At 45.7% G+C, this 19883-nt stretch overlaps 1 protein-coding gene across 2 annotated transcripts in view; it reads left to right on the top strand.

Annotated features, from left to right (window-relative positions):
* LOC135547152 (kalirin-like) overlaps positions 1 to 19883 on the top strand; it is a 279689-nt gene that overhangs the window by 176138 nt on the left and 83668 nt on the right. For both annotated transcript variants that reach the window (XM_064975865.1, XM_064975866.1), the window contains exons 16-23: positions 3330 to 3449; positions 6849 to 7067; positions 7651 to 7800; positions 14295 to 14409; positions 14911 to 15026; positions 15258 to 15380; positions 16421 to 16603; positions 18812 to 18933. In XM_064975865.1, the coding sequence (XP_064831937.1) occupies positions 3330 to 3449; positions 6849 to 7067; positions 7651 to 7800; positions 14295 to 14409; positions 14911 to 15026; positions 15258 to 15380; positions 16421 to 16603; positions 18812 to 18933 (1148 nt within the window). The remainder of the gene's footprint in view (positions 1 to 3329; positions 3450 to 6848; positions 7068 to 7650; positions 7801 to 14294; positions 14410 to 14910; positions 15027 to 15257; positions 15381 to 16420; positions 16604 to 18811; positions 18934 to 19883) is intronic.

The following is a 19883-nucleotide window of genomic DNA, read 5'->3' as shown; positions in this document are numbered from 1 at the left end:
GTGCAGTGCCGTCAGAAAGTATTTATACCCCTTGACTTATTCCACATTTTGCAGTGTTACAGCCTGAATTCTAAGTGGATTAAATACATGTTTTTCCTCACCCATCTATACACAACAGTGGAGGCTGCTGAGGGGAGGACGGCTCATAATAATGCACACCCATAACAAAAATATGAAGAGTGGTACTCAGTGACGTGTTGTATTGGATTTTCCCAAAACATAACATTTTTTTTCTCAGGACATAAAGTACATTGCTTTGCCATATTTTGTTGCAGTTTTACTTTAGTGCCTTAATGCAAACAGGATGCATGTTTTGGAATATTTTTATTTTTTACTTATTTTTACTCTGTCATTTAGGTTAGTATTGTGGAGTAACTACAATGTTGTTGATCCATCCTCAGTTTTCTCCTATCACAGCCATTAAACTCTGTAACTGTTTTAAAGTCACCATTGGCCTCAGGGTGAAATCTGAGCGGTTTCCTTCCTCTCCGGCAACTGAGTTAGGAAGGATGCTTGTATCTTTGTAGTGACTGGGTGTATTGATACACTATCCACAGTGTAATTAATTACTTCATCATGCTCAAAGGGATATTCAGTGTCTGCTTTTGTTTTATTTTTTACCCATCTACCAATAGGTTTGCTTCTTTGTGAGGCATTGGAAAACCTCCCTGGTCTTTGTGGTTGAATCTGTGTGTGCAAGTCACTGCTCGAATGAGGGACCTTACAGATAATGATATGTGTAGGGTACAGAGATGAGGTAGTTATTCAAAAATCCTGTTAACCCCTGTTATTGTACACATGCCATTTATCCAGGCCATTTATCATGTGTCTTGTTGAGCAAATGTTTACTCCTGAACATATTTAGGCTTGCTATAGCAAAGGGGTTGAATACATATTGACTCAAGACATTTAAGCTCTTCATTTTTTATTAATTTGTAAACATTTCAAAAAACATAATTCCACTTTGACATTATGGGGTATTGTGTGTATACCAGTGACACAAAATCTCAATTTAATGAATTTAAAATTCAGGCTGTAACACAACAAAATGTGGAAAAGGTCAAGGGGTGTGGATACTTTCTGAAACCACTGTATATGCACTCACAAACACACTATGGCTAATTAGGATGAACTGGACTGGTGAGAGTCCATAGCTGTTTCCAGCGCGCGCGCACACACACACACACAATGGGAGAACGCAGCAGGATACACCCTACATCAAACAGTCGGTGTGAGTGCATGGCTGCCAGCAGTGGTTCAATGTTTGGCTTGTATCAGCTGCTTGGTGAAGGCTGCTTTTCACTCAAACATGTTTCTAACTACTTTTCTGCTTGTAGGGTAAAATGTCAACTCAATGTATGCCAGTGCCATTGAAAAACACTAAACTTGAAATGCATTTTCTTCAGCTGTTGTGGTTATTTTATCATCCTCTGACAGGCTAGTAAAGTATCATCTGTGTCACTCCGAAGTTGTGCCCCAAATGGTACCTTATTCCTGACATAGTACATGACTTTTGACCAGGGCAAAGGTAGGGCACAATGTAGGGAATAGGGTGCCATTTGGGACGCCAGTCTGAGAGAGCAGCTCGTTGAGGACATTTTAATCTGAATGTCAGTTTGACAGAGAGCACATTCAGTATTCACTGTTCAAGAAATACAAACTGTGGAAATACAGATGGATGATTAAAATATGCTGGATCGCTCTCTCAGACTGAATTCAACCAGGCCTTCCACATAGCAAATCACTTCTTATAGTCAATATTAAAACTACTATTTAATTATTCAGCCTCAATATCAAATGAAATTGATATATATTGGATAATATTTCCAGAAGAAACACGTCTCAACCGAAAAAAGGCTGCAGTTTCCGTAAATCATGAATTGTGTTTGTCGCAGTTGTAGTGACATGCGTACACTGACTATGAAAAACATTAAGAACACCTTAACATGACATAGACTGACAAGGTGAATCTAGGTGAAATCCATGATCCCTTATTGATGTCACTTGTCAAATCCACTTCAGTTCAGTTATTATCGGTGAAGGGGAGGAGACAGGTTAAAGAAGGATTTTTAAGCCTTGAGACGATTGATACATGGATTGCGCAACTCAGTATTAGGAAGGTGTTCCCAGATGGCTGCTAACTTCCCTCACACCATCCTCGGTGTCTCGCCTCGCGCTAGCCGCATTCTGCACTATTCTCATTTGGGCTGGAGTAATTGAGGGCCAAAACTGCTGTCCCCGGGGACTTGGGAGTGAAGAGCCTCCACTTTGCATGATGCACTCTAATGGAAGGAAGGCAGGAAATAAGCCTGATTGTCGCAGAGTATCTCTGAAGGAGGCTTCTGGGACTGTGCTCAGCCCGGGTATTGTGGTGGTGGTGGTGGAGGGAGGAGGAGAAGGTGTAGCAATGGGCAGGGCTAAGAGAGCGGGAGAGTGAGACAGAGATATGAAGAAGAAGAGAGAGGAGAGATAGAGAGACCGGGAGATAGAGGGGAAAGGACAGAAAAGAGAGAGGGGAAGGGACAGACAGACACGTACAGAGACAGACCGACAGAAATAAAGAAAGAAAGAGGGTGGTAGAGATTAGCCATCCTCAGTATCCCCCTGACCTGGGGGTCTCTGAGTTTTAGGAAGCTAGAGAGGAAAAACAATCCATGTTTCTAATCCCTCGTGGGAGTCCTAAATGAACAAAAGGGAACATATGTAATATCTAATAGTTAAATGCCCGTGAAGAAAATACTACTGCTAATCCTAGTTTATTCCCTTGTTTATGTTGAACTATGCCAAAAATGTGTGCTTTTATGAAGCTAAACTGTTCTGAAGCGCTTTGTGCCTCTAGTTGTATTTCATGCTTGATGTTGGGATTGCTTTAGATATGTATTACATAAGCTCTGTCTAAATGACTTTGTGTATTTCTAAATCCATCCTTAGGTTTTCAACTGCTGTTTACAGTTAACCATGTCTGAGTATCTTCATGCTCATAAAGAAAGTGACATTATGGGTACTGTATTATGTTACGTGACGCCAACCAATAATCCAGAGTTCTTCTAGCCACATTGACCATAGCTTCCTGTGAGCTGATGTTTGCCCAGAACGTTTGCCCACCAGTGGTGGCTGGTGGCACTTTAAGTTGGAGTACAGGCTCATATAATAGTAATAGCTGGAACAGAATAATTGGAATGGCATGAAAAACACAGGAACAACATGTTTCCATGTGTTTGATACCATTCAATTCACCAAATTCCAGCCATTATTATGAGCCGTCCTACCCTCACCAGCCTCCTCTGGCCCAGGCCTAACTGTACTCCTACTCTGTGTGTCCTGTGCAGGTCCTGGGCTGGATCCGGAATGGGGATTCTATGCTGAATGCCAGCATGGTGAATGCCAGCTCGCTGTCAGAGGCAGAGCAACTCCAGAGGGAGCATGAACAGTTCCAGCTGGCCATCGAGGTAACCGCTTCCCCCCGCCAAACCAGACTGACAAGGCTAATCACTTCAATGTGCGCTGTCATGAAACTACATACACACGCATAGGCGCACGCACACACACATACACAAACATACACCTATATTTGGTGTAAACTCCATACACGCTTAGTCACACACACACACACACAAACATTCTCTCTCAACACCAGTGCACTGCTTGTTTTCGTTCAGCTCTTTAAATAGCTGCTGGTCTGAGCATGACGGCAAACGCTCACACACACACGGGATGGGGCTGCCCGGTAAAGTCCTGTATCAGCACACACAGGCTCTGCCGTGGCTCTCACTCTGAGAACTGGAGCCTGGTACCGGAGGCCCAGTGGCCTGTTCCAGTGCATTCTTTTGTGCGAGCATGCATGTGTGTGTCCTGAATCCCATCCAGCACAGCTCTGAATACATTTGTGGGAATGAAAATAAGCTCTTCAACCTTATTTCCAACCGGCGGGTAGAGCATGTTTTGACATTTACATATATTGTATCCTTTTGGGTTGCCGCAGTTCAGTGTTGTGGCACTTTAACTTTGCCTACTCAGAGGTCTGTAAGAAAACAAAAAAATCAGTGACCAAAGATACGGGATAAATGGCAGGAATACAGTAGATGAGGGATTCATATTGTACCATTCCTGTTAGTAGAGACCTTGAAGAGTAGGAATGTGAAAATAAATAGTTAACATGTAAAAAGGCTAAAAAGGAAGAATTTGGTAAAAATGTGCTCAACCAGCCGGTATCAATCGTCGAACATCTTTCCAAAATCATGGGCATTATTTCCACGAGATGATGGATCATTGCTGTGGGGACTTGCTTCCATTCAGCCACAAGAGCATTAGTGAGGTTGGGTATTGATGTTGGCTGATTAGGCCTGGCTCGCAGCCGGCGTTCCAATTCATCCCAAAGGTGTTCGATGGGGTTGAGGTCAGGGCTCTGTGCAGGCCAGTCAAGTTCTTCCACACCGATCTCGACAAACCATGTCTGTATGGACCTTGCTTTGTGCACGGGGGCATTGTCATGCTGAAACAGGAAAAAGCCTTCCCCAAAACTTATCACAAAGTTGGAAGCACAGAATCGTCTAGAATGTCATTGTATGCTGTTGTTATGATTTTCCGTCACTGGAACTAAGGGGCCTAGCCCGAACCATGAAAAACAGCCCCAGACCATTATTCCTCCTCCACCAAACTTTACAGTTGGCACTATGCATTGGGGCAGGTAGCGTTCTCCTGGCATCCGCCAAACACAGATTCTTCCGTCGGACTGCCAAATGGTGAAGCGTGATTCATCACTCCAGAGTCCAATGGTGGTGAGCTTTACACCACTCCAGCCGACCCTTGGCTTTGCGCATGGGCATCCTAGGCTTGTCTGCGGCTGTTCGGCCATGGAAACCCATTTCATGAATCTCCCGACGAACATTTCTTGTGCACCTGTCAGCAAGGGGTGTGGCTTAAATAGCCGAATCCACTCATTTGAAAGGGTGTCACCGTACTTTTGGTCATGTAGTGTATCATATTAGATGCTAAATGGATATTGTTAAGGTAACTGCATTGGCAGAGCGTTCTACACTACAGGAACCAACAACTGTTATTTGGTATAATACTCCTCTGAGATGGATGCTTTAGGAAAGGTGTATGGCTGTTGTTCCTGTCATTTCCTGAGGAGTTACCCTCCATTAGCTGTGGACCAGTTGCCTGGTGTGCATCCCAAATGGCACCCTATTACCTATATACTGTAGTGCACCACTTTTGACCAAAGCCCTATGGGCCCAGGGTGAAAGTAGTGCACTATAAAGGGAATAGGGTGGCATTTAGGGCGCAAGTATGCTCCATGGTCTAGTGTAGGAAGGCCTATAGTGTTGGGTAACAGGAGTCATCCAGCGAGGAAAGTCCATGTTTGTTATGTAACGGTACATTGCCTTGTTGTACCGATTCAAGAAATATTTCAAATGGAATTTTCAAACTCAATTCAAAAGACATACTCAATTGATCGCATTCTGTTTGGAGACAATTCCTGAACTTTGCTTTGTTTTTGACAATACACAAATCATCATATTTTTTGATTAAAAGTAGTAACTAAAAGTTAAATACTTTATTCCTTCTTGTGTAAGTGCAGAAATGTTGAATGGCTCTTGACTGCATCCTTTCCGTTTCTCCTGCGTTGGTTATCTCTGGTGAATTTATAGTTGTAAACCAGGCCTGGATCTGGCAGGGAAAGCCAGATCCATTTAATTCCGTAAGATTGAGTACACTTGTAAAAACGTGCATTCGGTGTCTCTTAAATTCAGATGTATTTTTTCCTTTGTGATAATGCTGACTAGCCAAGCAACAGAAACAGGCAGCCGTTTGACACGGTTACAACTGAATCTTTCCTTCCTCGAGGACATACGTATGTGAGATGATGAAAAAATAGGAGAGGAAGTCGGCAGACTTCACATATTGCACCCTATTTCCCATACCGTGCACTACTATTGACCAGGCCCAGTTTCCCAAAAGCATCTTATGGCTAAGTTCATAATTAGAACCATCGTAGGAGCGTCATTAAATCTCTTCGAGACGTACATTTTTGGGAAACAGCTCGAAAAAGTTACAACTTGAAAATCGCTTGTTATTTAGCACCTGCCTCAGACAACGTAGAATAGCTGTCAGATGCTTTTTTTTTGCCCCACTCTCCGCCAAACATGGAATCAAGACGTTCGTCTGTCTCTCTGTGACCACTGAAAACTTCCAAAGTTGACAACAGATACAAAGTTGCCAACGTCTTTGCCATTGTTAAACATGCGAAGGGATGAAAACATTCTTCAACTGAAAACCGAGATGACGACATTAAAGGATAAATACAGTAGGCTTATAGGAAATCATATTGAAGTCGTGCAAATTGTAGCCTTCTGTCTCAATATATTTCATGGTGTGTAGCAACATGCGCAACGATATGCCAAATCTGTGATTTAGTGCATCATTATTGGGTAAGCGTTAGAATAAGCCACCTCTGTATTTGCAGCCATAGGTGATAATATCTCTCTAGGAGCTGATCCGTCATCAGTATTTTGAAGTAATTAAGGTAAGATTTGAACGTGGAAAGCTGATCCGAGAGCAGCGCTACCCTTTCTTTTGAACCTCTCAGTTTCGACATGCTCCAATGACGCACTTAGTGAATGTTCTCTCAGCCCCCCCCCCCCAAAAAAAATATCATTGTAGAAGAAAAATGTAAACATGAAACTATCTCAAGTCTAAGCACATGTTAAAAAAACATTTTTTTTAAAGCACATGTTCAAAAACTTCATATTTACCATGTACATTACAATTAAGACACGATCATGTAACATTGACCCCTCACTTACCCTGACCCTAAACAACCATCTCTCTCTCTGTCCCCTCAGTCCCTGTTTCATGCCAATTCCCTCCAGAAGACCCACCAGAGTGCCCTGCAGGTGCAGCAGAAGGCTGAGGTCATGCTCCAGGCGGGCCACTTTGACCCGGACGGCATACGGGCCTGCGCCGAGAAGGTGGCCATGCACTGGCAGCAGCTCATGCTCAAGATGGAGGATCGACTCAAGCTGGTCAACGCTTCTGTGGCCTTCTACAAGACCTCAGAGCAGGTGTGTGTCCACCCCACCCACACGCAGTGCTACCTGAATTGTTTTTAGCTTTAGCTGAATCACTCAAAAACTGCCTCAAGCATTTCCCATCCATTAAGACAAATGGTGGTGGAGGCCTGGAGGGCCTACTTGAGAGGCGTTCTCTCTTTAATCACATCATCCTGTCTCTAGCTATATCCTCAATAAACAAGAAAAAAAATATGAGTTCCCACTCCTTTAATAAAATAAAAAGACACAGAGGATGATGTGGTTTTGTGTTTGGTTAAACTGGGCGTCAGGGAGCCTAGTGGTTAGAGCTTTGGGCCAGTAACTGAAAGGTTGCTAGATCGAATCCTCAAGCTGAGAAAGTCAAAATCTTGCCGTTCTGTCCCTGAACGAGGCAGTTATCCCACTGTTCCAAGGCCATCATTGTAAATAAGTATTTGTTCTTAACTGACTTGCCTCGTTAAATAAAGGTACATTTTTTTTTTTTAACTCAAAGATGGAAAAGGCTGCATAACGGCTGTACTTCCGGTTCCTTGGCACCTCGAAACTGTGTGTGACCTACTGTGAGGACTAACTGAGACGACTGTGCCCTCCTCAGGTATGCAGTGTGCTGGAGAGTCTGGAGCAAGAGTACAGGCGAGATGAGGACTGGTGTGGTGGCCATGACAAGCTGGGAGCCATGGCTGAGACGGACCATGTCATCCCCCTCATCAGCAAACACCAGGAGCAGAAGGAAGCCTTCCTCAAGGTACAGCAGAGAAGAATGGTTCCGTCTCAAATGACGCCCTTTTCTCTGTGCCTCATTTGTCTGTGCCGGTATATCACGATCGTCTGCAAAGAAAATAACAAACGAAACACAGACAATTAGTATATAGTACGAATAATTAGGTAGCGAGCTAGCAATCCCATTTAGCTACAATGTTAACAAAAAAACAGATGAACGTAGCTAGCTAACCGTCACCACCGCCTAATGTGTTCTAGAGTGTAAATTCATTACACTTTGTGAAACTAATAGGGTAGGGAAAGGTAATTGGGAAAGGGAAGAAATATTGCCTTACCAAGTAACCCTACACCCATTAATAAAGCCTCAACACGCTATTCCACTACTTGGCCCTATCTGATCCTACAGGGTGGGACACTATCGTTCCACACACCTTGTAACTCTTCTGCAGTAAAACCTCATACACCCAAGTACCTCTCTGCAGCTGCCACCTGAAGAAACAAAATCGCAACATGTGACAATTTCAACGATTTTACTGAGTTACAGTTCATATGAGGAAATCAGTCAATTTCAATCAATTCATTAGGCCATAATCTATGGATTTCACATTACTGGGGAGGGGCGCAACCATGGGTGGGCTATGCCCTCCCACTTGGGAGTAAGGCCCACCCACTGGGGAGCCAGGCCTAGCCAATCAGAATGAGTTTTTCCCCACAAAATAGCTTTATTTACAGACAGATATACTACTCAGGTTCATCAGCTGTCTAGGTGGCTGGTCTCAGATGATCCCGCAGGGGAAAAAGCCCGATGTGGAGGTCCTGGGCTGGCATGGTTACAAGTGGTCTGCGGTTGTAAGGCCGGTTGGACGTACTGCCAAATTCTCTAAAACGACGTTGGAGGCAGCTTATTGTAGAGAAATTAACATGAAATTATCTGGCAACAGCTCTGGTGGACATTCCTGCAATCAGCATGCCAATTGTGCACTCCCTCAAAACTTGAGACATCTATGGCATTGTGTTGTTGTTTGACAAAATTGCACATTTTGGAGTATCCTTTTATTGTCCCCAGCACACGGTGCACAAGTATAATTATCATGCTGTTTATTCAGCTTCTTGAAATGCTACACCAGTCAAGTGGGTGGATTATCTTAACAAAGGTGAAATGCTCAATAGCAGGGATTTAAACAAATTTCTGCACAACATTTTAGAGAAATAACTTTTTGGGGGAAATTTCTGGGACCCTTTACATGTTGCATTTATATTTTGTTAAGTACATTTTCTGTGATTTACAATCCATTTCTGCAGTACAGTTGATAACCATGGCTAAGAAGCCAACCTTACTGAAGCACATGTTATTCCTGTCACTCTGTAATGGTTTTCTTGTGGGGAAAGAGAGGTGGACCAAAATGCAGCGTCGTTAGTTTTGTGCATCTTTAATAAAGATGAAAGTACTACAATTTACAAAACAAGAAACGTGATAAAACCAAAACAGTCCTATCTGGTGCCACAAACACAAAGACAGGAACAATTACCCACAAAACCCAACACAAAACAGGCTACCTAAATATGGTTTCAGAGACAATGAGAGACAATGACTAACACCTGCCTCTGATTGAGAACCATATCAGGCCTAACATAGAAAAAAACACACACGAACGATGGCGGATCCTGGCTAAATGGCGGATCTGGAAGATCCTGGCTGACTGGCGGATCCTGGCTGACTGGCGGATCCTGGCTGACTGGCAGTTCTGGCAGATCCTGGCTGAATGGCGGTACTGGCTGAATGGCAGTTCTGGTGGATCCTGGCTGAATGGCGGATCCTGGCTGACTGGCAGTTCCGGCAGATCCTGGCTGACGGGCGGTTCCGGCAGATCCTGGCTGAATGGCGGATCCTGGCTGAATGGCGGATCCTGGATGACTGGCGGATCCTGGCTGAATGGCGGATCCTGGCTGAATGGCAGTTCTGGCAGATCCTGGCTGAATGGCAGATCCTGGCTGACGGGCGGTTCCGGCAGATCCTGGCTGAATGGTGGATCCTGGCTGAATGGCGGATCCTGGCTGACTGGCGGATCTGGAAAATCCTGGCTGAATGGTGAATCCTGGCTGACTGGCAGATCCTGGCTGACTGGCAGATCTGGCAGATCCTGGCTGAATGGTGGATCCTGGCTGAATGGCGGATCCTGGCTGACTGGCGGATCCGGCAGATCCTGGCTGAATGGCGGATTCTGGCTCCCCCTCCTTAGCGTCCCTTGAGTGGTGACCCACGCCACTAACCTTGGCCTAAGAACCCTAACAACGGGCCACACTGGACTGAGGGGCAGCTCCGGACTGAGGGGCAGCTCGGGACCGATGAAGCTCAGGACTGAGAGGAAGCTCAGGACTGAGAAGAAGCTCAGGACTGAGAGGAAGGTCAGGACTGAGAAGAATCTCAGGACTGAGAGGAAGCTCAGGCAGGTTGATAAATCGAGCAGATCCTGTCTGGCTGGTGGTTCCGGGAGATCCTGGCTGGCTGGTGGTTCCGGCAGATCCTGGCTGACTGGCGGTTCCGGCAGACCCTGGCTGACTGGCGGTTCCGGCAGACCCTGGCTGACTGGCGGTTCCGGCAGACCCTGGCTGACTGGCGGTTCCGGCAGACCCTGGCTGACTGGCGGATCTGGAAGATCCTGGCTGACTGGTGGATCCTGGCTGACTGGCAGTTCTGGCAGATCCTGTCTGAATGGCGGATCCTGGCTGACTGGCAGATCCTGGCTGAATGGCGGATCCTGGCTGAATGGTGGATCCTGGCTGAATGGCGGATCTGGCGGCGCTGGGCAGACTGGCGGATCTGGCGGCGCTGGGCAGACTGGCGGCACTGGCGGCGCTGGGCAGACTGGCGGCGCTGGGCAGACTGGCGGTACTGGGCAGACTGGCGGCACTGACGGCGCTGGGCAGACTGGTGGCAATGGGCAGACTGGCGGCGCTGGGCAGACGGGTGGCTCAGGCGGCGCTGGGCAGACAGGTGGCTCAGGCGGTGCTGGGCAGACTGGCGGCACTGGGTAGACTGGCGGCGCTGGGCAGACTGGCGGCACTGACAGCGCTGGGCAGACTGGTGGCGCTGTGCAGACTGGCGGCACTGACGGCGCTGGGCAGACTGGCGGCGCTGGGCAGACTGGTGGCACTGATGGCGCTGGGCAGACTGGCGGCGCTGGGCAGACTGGTGGCACTGATGGCGCTGGGCAGACTGGCAGCGCTGGGCAGACTGGTGGCACTGGGTAGACTGACGGCACTGGGCAGACTGACGGCACTGGCGGCGCTGGGCAGACTGGCGGCGCTGGCGCGCTGGGCAGACGGGTAGCTCAGGCGGCGCTGGACAGAGAAGCTCTGTCGCCTCTGGACTGAGGGGCTCTGGCGCCTCTGGACTGAGGGGCTCTGGCGCCTCTGGACTGAGGGGCTCTGGCGCCTCTGGACTGAGGTGCGGAAACTCTGGTAGCGCCGGACAGGCGGGAGCACCTGTGTTGATGGAACGGAGAGACAGCCTGGTGTGGGGTGCCGGCACTGGTGGTACCGGGCTGGGGACACACACCTGAGGGCGAATGCCTTGCATACTACACCAAATCAACTCCTCTCTCTCTTCACACTCCCCCAATTCTATTAACACCTCCTCGAGTGTCTCATCTCCCATCCGTTCACTCTCCTCCATTCTGTCCAATAACTCCTCGACCCTCTCAGACTCAGCCCTCAGCTTCGCCGATAGCTCCGATAACATCCATGGCTCCTTACGGTTAACAGGGGAAGTTGGCTCAGGTCTGGCTCCTGCCTCTGCCACACTCTCCCTGTGCCCCCCCCCAAGAAATTTTTGGGGGTGCCTCTCGGGCTTCCAGCCGCACTGCCGTGCTAGCTCCTCATAATGCTGCCTCTCTGCTTTCGCTGCCTCCAGCTCGGCTTTGGGGCGGCAATATTCCCCTGGCTCTGCCCAGGGTCCTTTCCCGTCAAGGATCTCCTCCCAAGTCCACTTCTCCAAATAGTGCAGCCTCTCCCACTGCTGCTGCTGCTGCTGCTGCTTCTCCTGCTGCTGCTTCTGCTGCTGCCTCTGCTGCTGCTGTTGTTGCTGCTGCCTCTGTTTACCACGCCGCTTGGTCCTTGGTTGGTGGGTAATTCTGTAATGGTTTTCTTGTGGGGAAAGAGAGGCGGACCAAAATGCAGCGTGGTTAATTTTGTGCATCTTTAATAAAGATGAAAGTACTACAATTTACAAAACAAGAAACGTGAAAAAACCAAAACAGTCCTATCTGGTGCCACAAACACAAAGACAGGAACAATTACCCACAAAACAGGCTACCTAAATATGGTTCCCAATCAGAGACAATGACTAACACCTGCCTCTGATTAAGAACCATATCAGGCCTAACATAGAAATGGACAAACCAGACACACAACATAGAATGCCCACCCAGCTCACGTCCTGACCAACACTAAAACAAGGAAAACACACACGAACGATGGTCAGAACGTGACACACTCTCTATTGCCCTTTGCCTACTCACAGCCCTTTAGGATCCCTCTCCATGTACCATCTTCCTCTACTACTTTCTTCGATGCCTCAGCATACAACATCTTCTGTACTACTCTGACCCTGGCAACCTCGATCTATGTTTCTCTCACCGGACACTTCTGATCTCCAGCAACATGGGTACCCCTACAATTAACACACACAGCATTTTCCAATGATATTACACATTCCTTTGACTCATGCCCTCTTGCACACTTCTCACATTTAGGAATTTCCCTCCTACACACTGCTGCAACATGATCATAAGCTTGGCACCTAAAACACTGTAATGGGTTCGGGACAAAAGCTCTCGCGGGAAAACTGAAACCTCCTAACTTGACTGTCGGGTAAAGACTCTGCATCAAAACTCTGCAGGACAGATGGTGTCTTCTGTGTTTCACCATGCTCTCCACCGTGTCTGCATCACAGCAAACGGCGAGTGTCACAAACACCGGCAATCTTCCATTTCAGTTGATCCTCCTCAACATTTAAATGCCACCCCAGTTATCAGTCCTTTCAACAGCAACTCTCTCCATATCAAAGCAAGTCACAGGTCCTGTCCTGGGGCGCGTTGTGCTGAGCACCCGCTCCCTCTGGACGGAAGACACACAAAAAAGCAATCCACTTTGAGTTACTTTCACCAATTCAACAGTCCCCAACCTCTTCTCCACCCAAACTGACAATCAGCCAGAAGGCAATCCATTCTCTCCAAAAATCTCACACTTACTGAACCAGAATCATCTTTGTCATCATCAGGGCGAGGCTTGAACTCTGTGGTCTTCACCACACCTTCACCATCTCTTAAGCTCTGTCAGGTTGGATGGAAACCTATTTTCAGATTTCTCCAGAGATATTAGGACGGGATCAAGTCCGGGCTCTGGCTGGGCCACTCAAGGACATTCAGAAACTTGTCCTGAAGCCACTCCTGCGTTTTCTTTCCTGTGTGCTTTTGGTCGTTGTCCTGTTGGAAGGTGAACCTTCGCCCCAGTCTGAGGTCCTGAGCACTCTGGAGCAGGGATCTCTCTGGACTTTGCTCTGGTCATCTTTCCCTCGATCCTGACTAGTCTCACAGTCCCTGCCACTGAAAAACATCACCACAGCATGATGCTGCCACCACCATGCTTCACCATAGGGATAGGGCCAGGTTTCCTCCAGACTTGACGCTTGGGATTCCGGCCATGGAGTTCAATCTTGGTTTAATCAGATCAGAGAATCTTGTTTCTCATGGTCTGAGAGTCTATAGGTGCCTTTTAGGAAACTCCAAGTGGGCTGTCAAGAGGAACTCTGGAGCTCTGTCAGACCAAGGGCCCTCTCTCCCGATTGCTCAGTTTGGCTGGGTGGCCAGCTCTAGGAAGAGTTTTGGTGGTTCCAAACTTTTTACATTTAAGAATGATGGAGGCCACTGTGTTTTTGGTGACCTTCAGTACCCAGTAATCTGTGCCTCGACACAATCCTGTCTCGGAGCTCTACGGACAATTCGTTCAACCTAATGGCTTTGTTTTTGCTCTGAGATGCACTGTCAACTGTGGGACCGTATATAGACAGGTATGTGCCTTTCCAAATCATGTCCCATCAATTTAGTTTACCACAGGTGGACTCCAATCAAGTTGTAGAAACATTTTAAGGTTGATCAATGGAAACAGAATGCACCTGAGCTAAATTTGGAGTCTTATAGCAAAAGGTCTGAATACTCATGTAAATAAGGTTTTTCATTTATTTTTATTTTTTTAATTTGCAAAAATGTGAAGATCTGTTTTCACTTCATCATTATGGGGTATTGTGTGAAGATTGATGAGGACATTTCAGAATAAGGCTTTAACGTAACAAAATGTGGAAAAAGTCAAGGTGTCTGAATACTTACCGAATGAACAGTATGTTGTCTTAAGGTAGATACACATGCAATATCTTAACCTTCATTGTATTTTGGATGGTAGTTGTGGATACATTGTCCATTGCAAGGAACCTGTTCGACAATGTATTTTCTTGTGCCACAGGCTTGCACATTGGCCAGGAGAAATGCTGAGGTGTTCCTGAAGTACATCCACAGGAATAATGTGGGTATACCTGGTGCATCAGGCCATGCCAGAGGTCCTGAGCAGCAGGTTAAAGGTCAGTCACAACAGCCTTATTGGACTAGCATGGTGTTTGTCCCAAATGGCACCCTATTCCCTACATAGCAGCTAATAGTAATAATATGTAATTTGTAGAGAGCATTTCCCACACTCAATGCACACCTACCTTGGACCAGGGCTGGCCAAAAGTAGTGCACTATATGGAATAATAAGGTATAATTTGGGACGAACAAAATGGACTAACTCTTTTCAGGCTCCTCTTCTTTAGGGAATGTACATATTTATACATTCAGTTCTTTCAGTTAAACTTACTTCTAACGTTTCTTATGTTTCTATATTGACTAGTGAGGTTTTGTTTGAAACTCTGGAGTATTCACCGCTGTTAGTTATTACTGCACTGTTGGAGCTAGGAGCACAAGCATTTCACTACACCTGCAATAACATATACGAAATATGTGCATGCAACCAATAAAATGTGATTTGATTTGAAGATCTGCTAACTTCTTTCTGTGCTCCCGGGCCTCCCTCTCCTCTTTAGCCATCCTCAACGAGCTACTCCAGAGGGAGAACCGGGTTCTGCACTTTTGGACCATGAAAAAACGCCGCCTGGATCAGTGCCAGCAGTACGTGGTGTTTGAACGCAGTGCCAAACAGGTGAGCTCTCCTGAACGAAGCCCAAGCACTCCGAGTGCTGTGTTTTTACTGCATGTCCATAACATCTGGCCTCCTGGACTGGACCCAGCCAGGATACGTGGGGGTTTTATTTGCTTTCGATGGCCAGCACAGCCAACGTTGAAAGATAGAGGACATGCAGAGAGGAAGAGAAGAATATGGAATGAGGGAGCTCTTCACTTCACTAATTTCCCCCCATGTCTCTCTCCACAGGCTTTAGACTGGATCCAGAAAACAGGAGAGTATTACCTCTCCACTCACACCTCCCCTGGAGAGAGCGGCGTGAGGAGTCAGGAACTACTGAAGGAGTATGAGGAATTCCGAGTCTCCGCCAAGGTATGGACCTGGTGCCGGGAAGCAGATATAGGATGCATCCCAAATGGTACCCTATTCCCTATGTAGGGCACTACTTTTGATCAGAGCTCTGGTCAAAAGAAGTGCCCTACATAGGGAACATGGCACCATTTGGGACGCAACCCTAGAGCTACTGTTCGGAGTCTGCTCTGACTCCCTCACTTACTGCTGACCCTCTACCTGCATATCACATTAGCTAAACACTTACACTAAACACTTCTCTGTTAGTCCTCATTTGGACTAATCTTCCGAGAGTCCTTAAACATTAAAATACAATTTATAATACAACCACATTTTCACATATAAACACACTGTTACAAACAGACATGATACACTAATATATTGACCCGTTAAATACTCAGTCTAAGAAGATATTGATTTCTTCATCTGCTATAGTCCAACACAACATTTCTATGTGTTATATTTAAATGGTTTTAAAGTATTGTTTAAATTTTGAGTGGTTTCTGGTTTGCTCAGTTAAATTATTCAATTTCTGTATTGCTCTAAATCAAAATGTTATTTTGCCTATTTCTTCTTTCTGTCTGGATAACAAATAGATGGTGGACAATCTATTCCTAGTATTTACTGAATGTCTGTCTCTTACCAATAGAGTTTGGCCGTTTTAAATGGTGCATATTATGAAATGACCAACCAAGAGCATTGCACATGACTACAACAAAATAACCATATCGCCACCTTAAAACAATCCTTGCTGCTTTGTTCTGTGCAATTTGCAGCCTCCTAATTTCACTTGCTGATGCATTTCCCCGCGAATGCATTATCAGTGGTTCAGGCAGCAAGCAAGTGTTAGGACATCTCTCCTGAGGGATGTCTGCACTCTCTCAAGCGTCAGCCTAGACATTGACGGGGAGTGTGGAGGCTACAGATTATTGAAAGATTCACACGCAATCATGCTTACATGCACACACATGTTATAATACACACACATATATGCAAACTCACCTATGCGTGGGCGCGCACACACACACACACACACTCATCTCTCTGTGGGCTTCCTACAGCAAACCAAGGAGAAGGTGAAGCTCCTCATTCAGTTGGCAGACAGCTTCGTGGAGAAGGGACATGTGCACGTCATTGAGCTGAAGAAGTGGGTCACCACAGTGGACAAGCGCTACCGAGACTTTTCCCTCCGGATGGGGAAGTATCGCTCCAGCCTGGAGAAATCACTGGGCATCAGCTCCGAGGTAAGGCCCCCTGGAGGGCCCCTGTAAGGCCCCTATAGAGTTTAGGGCTAACCCCACCTGCTGTGAATGCTCATTCATCAACATAACATAACAACAGTCCCTGGCAACTAATTCGGCTTAGTCTTTCTCTTGCTAATGAGTGTGTTTTCAAAGGACGTATGAAACGAAACAAATTTTGTCCAACATATGATATTTATAATTTGTGCTCCCTTAAATGTAAAGATAGTCCTTCATCTGCTGCTGTTGTTATAACTCCCTTAGAGGTCACCTCCCCAGTAGAAAAGTCCTGCAAATACACTTACAGTTGAAGTGGGAAGTTTTACATACCCCTTAGCCAAATGCATTTAAACTCAGTTTTTCCACAAATCCCGACATTTAATCCTAGTAAATATTCCCTGTTTTAGGTCAGTTAGGATCACCACTTTATTTTAAGAATGTGAAATATTAGAATAATAGTAGAGAGAATGATTTATTTCAGCTTTTACTTCTTTCATTGCATTCCCAGTGGGTCAGAAGTTTACACTCAATTAGTATTTGGTAGCATTGCCTTTAAATGGTTTAACTTGTGTCAAATGTTACGGGTAGCCTTCCACAAGCTTCCCACAATAAGTTGGGTGAATTTTGGCCCATTCCTCCTGACAGAGCTGGTGTAACTGAGCCAGGTTTGTAAGGCCTCCTTGCTCGCACACGCTTTTTCAGTTCTCCCCACAAATGTTCTATGGGATTGTGGTCAGGGCTTTGTGATGGCTACTTCAATACCTTGACTTTGTTGTCCTTAAGCCATTTTGCCACAACTTTGGAAGTATGCTTGAGGTCATTGTCCATTTGGACCCATTTGTGACCAAGCTTTAACTTTCTGTGCACCAGTCCCTCCTGCAGCAAAGCATCCCCACAACATCATGCTGCCACCCCTGTGCTTCACGGTTGGGATGGTATTCTTGGGCTTGCAAGCCTCGTCCTTTTTCCTCCAAACATAACGATGGTCATTATGGCCAAACATTTCTATTTTTGTTTCATCAGACCAGAGGACATTTCTCCAAAAACTATGATCTTTGTCTCCATGTGCAGTTGCAAACCGTAGTCAGGCTTTTTTTATGGCAGTTTTGGAGCAGTGGCTTCTTCCTTGCTGAGCAGCCTTTCAGGTTATGTCGATATAGGACTTGTTTTACTGTAGATTTTACTGTCCTCCAGCATCTTCACAAGGTCCTTTGCTGTTGTTCTGTGATTGATTAGAACTTTTCGCACCAAGGTACGTTCATCTCTTGGAGACAGAACACGTATCTTCCTGAGCGGTTTGATGACTGCGTGGTCCCATGGTGTTTATACTTGCATACTATTGTTTGTACAGATGAACATGGTACCTTCAGGCATTTGGAAATTGAAACAGACTTGTGGTGGTCTACAGGTTTTGACTGATTTCTTTTGATTTTCCCATGATGTCAAGCAATGAGTTTGAAGTTAGGCCTTGAAATACATCCACAGGTACACCTCCAATTGATGCAAATGATGTCAATTAGCCTATCAGAAGCTTCTAAAGCAATGACATAATTTTCTGGAATTTTACAAACTGTTTAAGAGGCACAGTCAACTTAGTGTATGTAAACTTCTGACCCACTGGAATTGTGATATAATGAATTATAAGTTAAATAATCTGTCTGTAAACAATTGTTGGAAAAATTACTTGTTTCATGCGCAAAGTAGATGTCCTAACCGACTTGCCAAAACTATAGTTTGTTAACAAGACATTTGTGGAGTGGTGTACTTAAGTGTATGTAAACTTCCGACTTCAACTGTAAGTGTGACTGTTTCACAAAGAAATGGGCTTCTAGTGAGCTCAATACAATATCTTTACTATAGCTAGTATCTCTACTGCCTTGGGTCGAGGAAAACCGGGGGCAAGACCTAACACATCTCAGTTTGAAGCCCTTTCCTCATCTCCACACGCAGGCATTGATTTCTCCTCTACTTGAAAGAGTTTTTTTTTTGAAAAGTCTATTTGATGTCAGCGTGTTGAATGCTGAGTCATCAAGGACCATGTTGAAGGGAATATAACATGACTTTAAATATGCGTCCCAAAGGGCACCCTATTCCCTATGTATGGCACTACTTTGACCAGGGTCCATAGGGCTCTGGTCAAACGTATTGCACTACATAGGGAATAGGGTGCCATTTGGGGTGTGTGCTGAGAGCTCCCTCTGTCTCTGGTAGGATAATAAGGACTTGGAGCTGGACATCATCCCAGCCAGCCTGACTGATCCTGGGGAGGTGAAGCTCCGCGACCCCAACCACGAGGTCAACGAGGAGAAGAGGAAGTCAGCCAGGAAGAAAGAGTGAGTACACACTGCCGACAGAGAGAAATAGGGAAGAATCGCTGGAGGAAGCAGGTGTTGCGAAGTACTCAAGTCTATGGTAGTACTATGGCTTTTCATAAGGTGTATAGGCCTATGTTTAACATCTCATGATGTGCTGGGGGGCTGGTCAAGTGGTAGTGCTGCCGTCTGCCCACGCCAAAACACATATGCTCTTTGAAGAAGTGGTTAGATCCACGTTCCGCCACTCACTATTTCTGCTGTGTCCCTCGTTTATATACATTTCATTCAGTTCATTCCGACCCCTTGACTTTTTCCACATTTTGTTACGTTACAGCCTTATGGTAAAATTGATTCAATTAAATGTTTTCTTTATCAGTCTACCCACAATACCCTATAATTACAAAACGAAAACAGGTTTTTAGAAATGATTGCAAATGTATAAAAGAATACAAAACAGAAATACCTTATTTACATAAGTATTCAGACCTTTTGCTATGAGACTCGAAATTGAGCTCAGGTGTATCCTATTTACATTGATCTTCCTTGAGAGGTTTCTACAACTTGATTGGACAAGGTTTAGGAAAGGCACACACCTGCCTATAGAAGGTCCCACAGTTGACAGTGCATGTCAGAGCAAAAACCCAGCCATGAGGTTGAAGGAATAGTCCGTAGAGCTCTGAGACAGGATTGTGTCGAGGCACAGATCTGGGGAAGGGTACCAAAAAATGTCTGCAGCATTGAAGGTCCCCAAGAACACCGTAGCCTCCATTATTCTTAAATGGATGAAGTTTGGAACCACCAAGACTCTTCCCAGAGCTGGCCGCCCGGCCAAACTGAGCAATCGGGGGAGTAGGGCTGGGGCAAACATATACCTTCTTAATTGGCTCAAACGCATTAAGAAGGAAAAAAAAATCCACAACTTAACTTTTAATTAGGCAAACCTGTTCATTGAATGCATTAAAGGTGAC

The sequence above is a fragment of the Oncorhynchus masou genome, chromosome 10, assembly GCF_036934945.1.
Source record: "Oncorhynchus masou masou isolate Uvic2021 chromosome 10, UVic_Omas_1.1, whole genome shotgun sequence".
Taxonomy (NCBI): Eukaryota; Metazoa; Chordata; class Actinopteri; order Salmoniformes; family Salmonidae; genus Oncorhynchus; species Oncorhynchus masou.
This window is presented reverse-complemented; position numbering and strand designations above follow the sequence as displayed.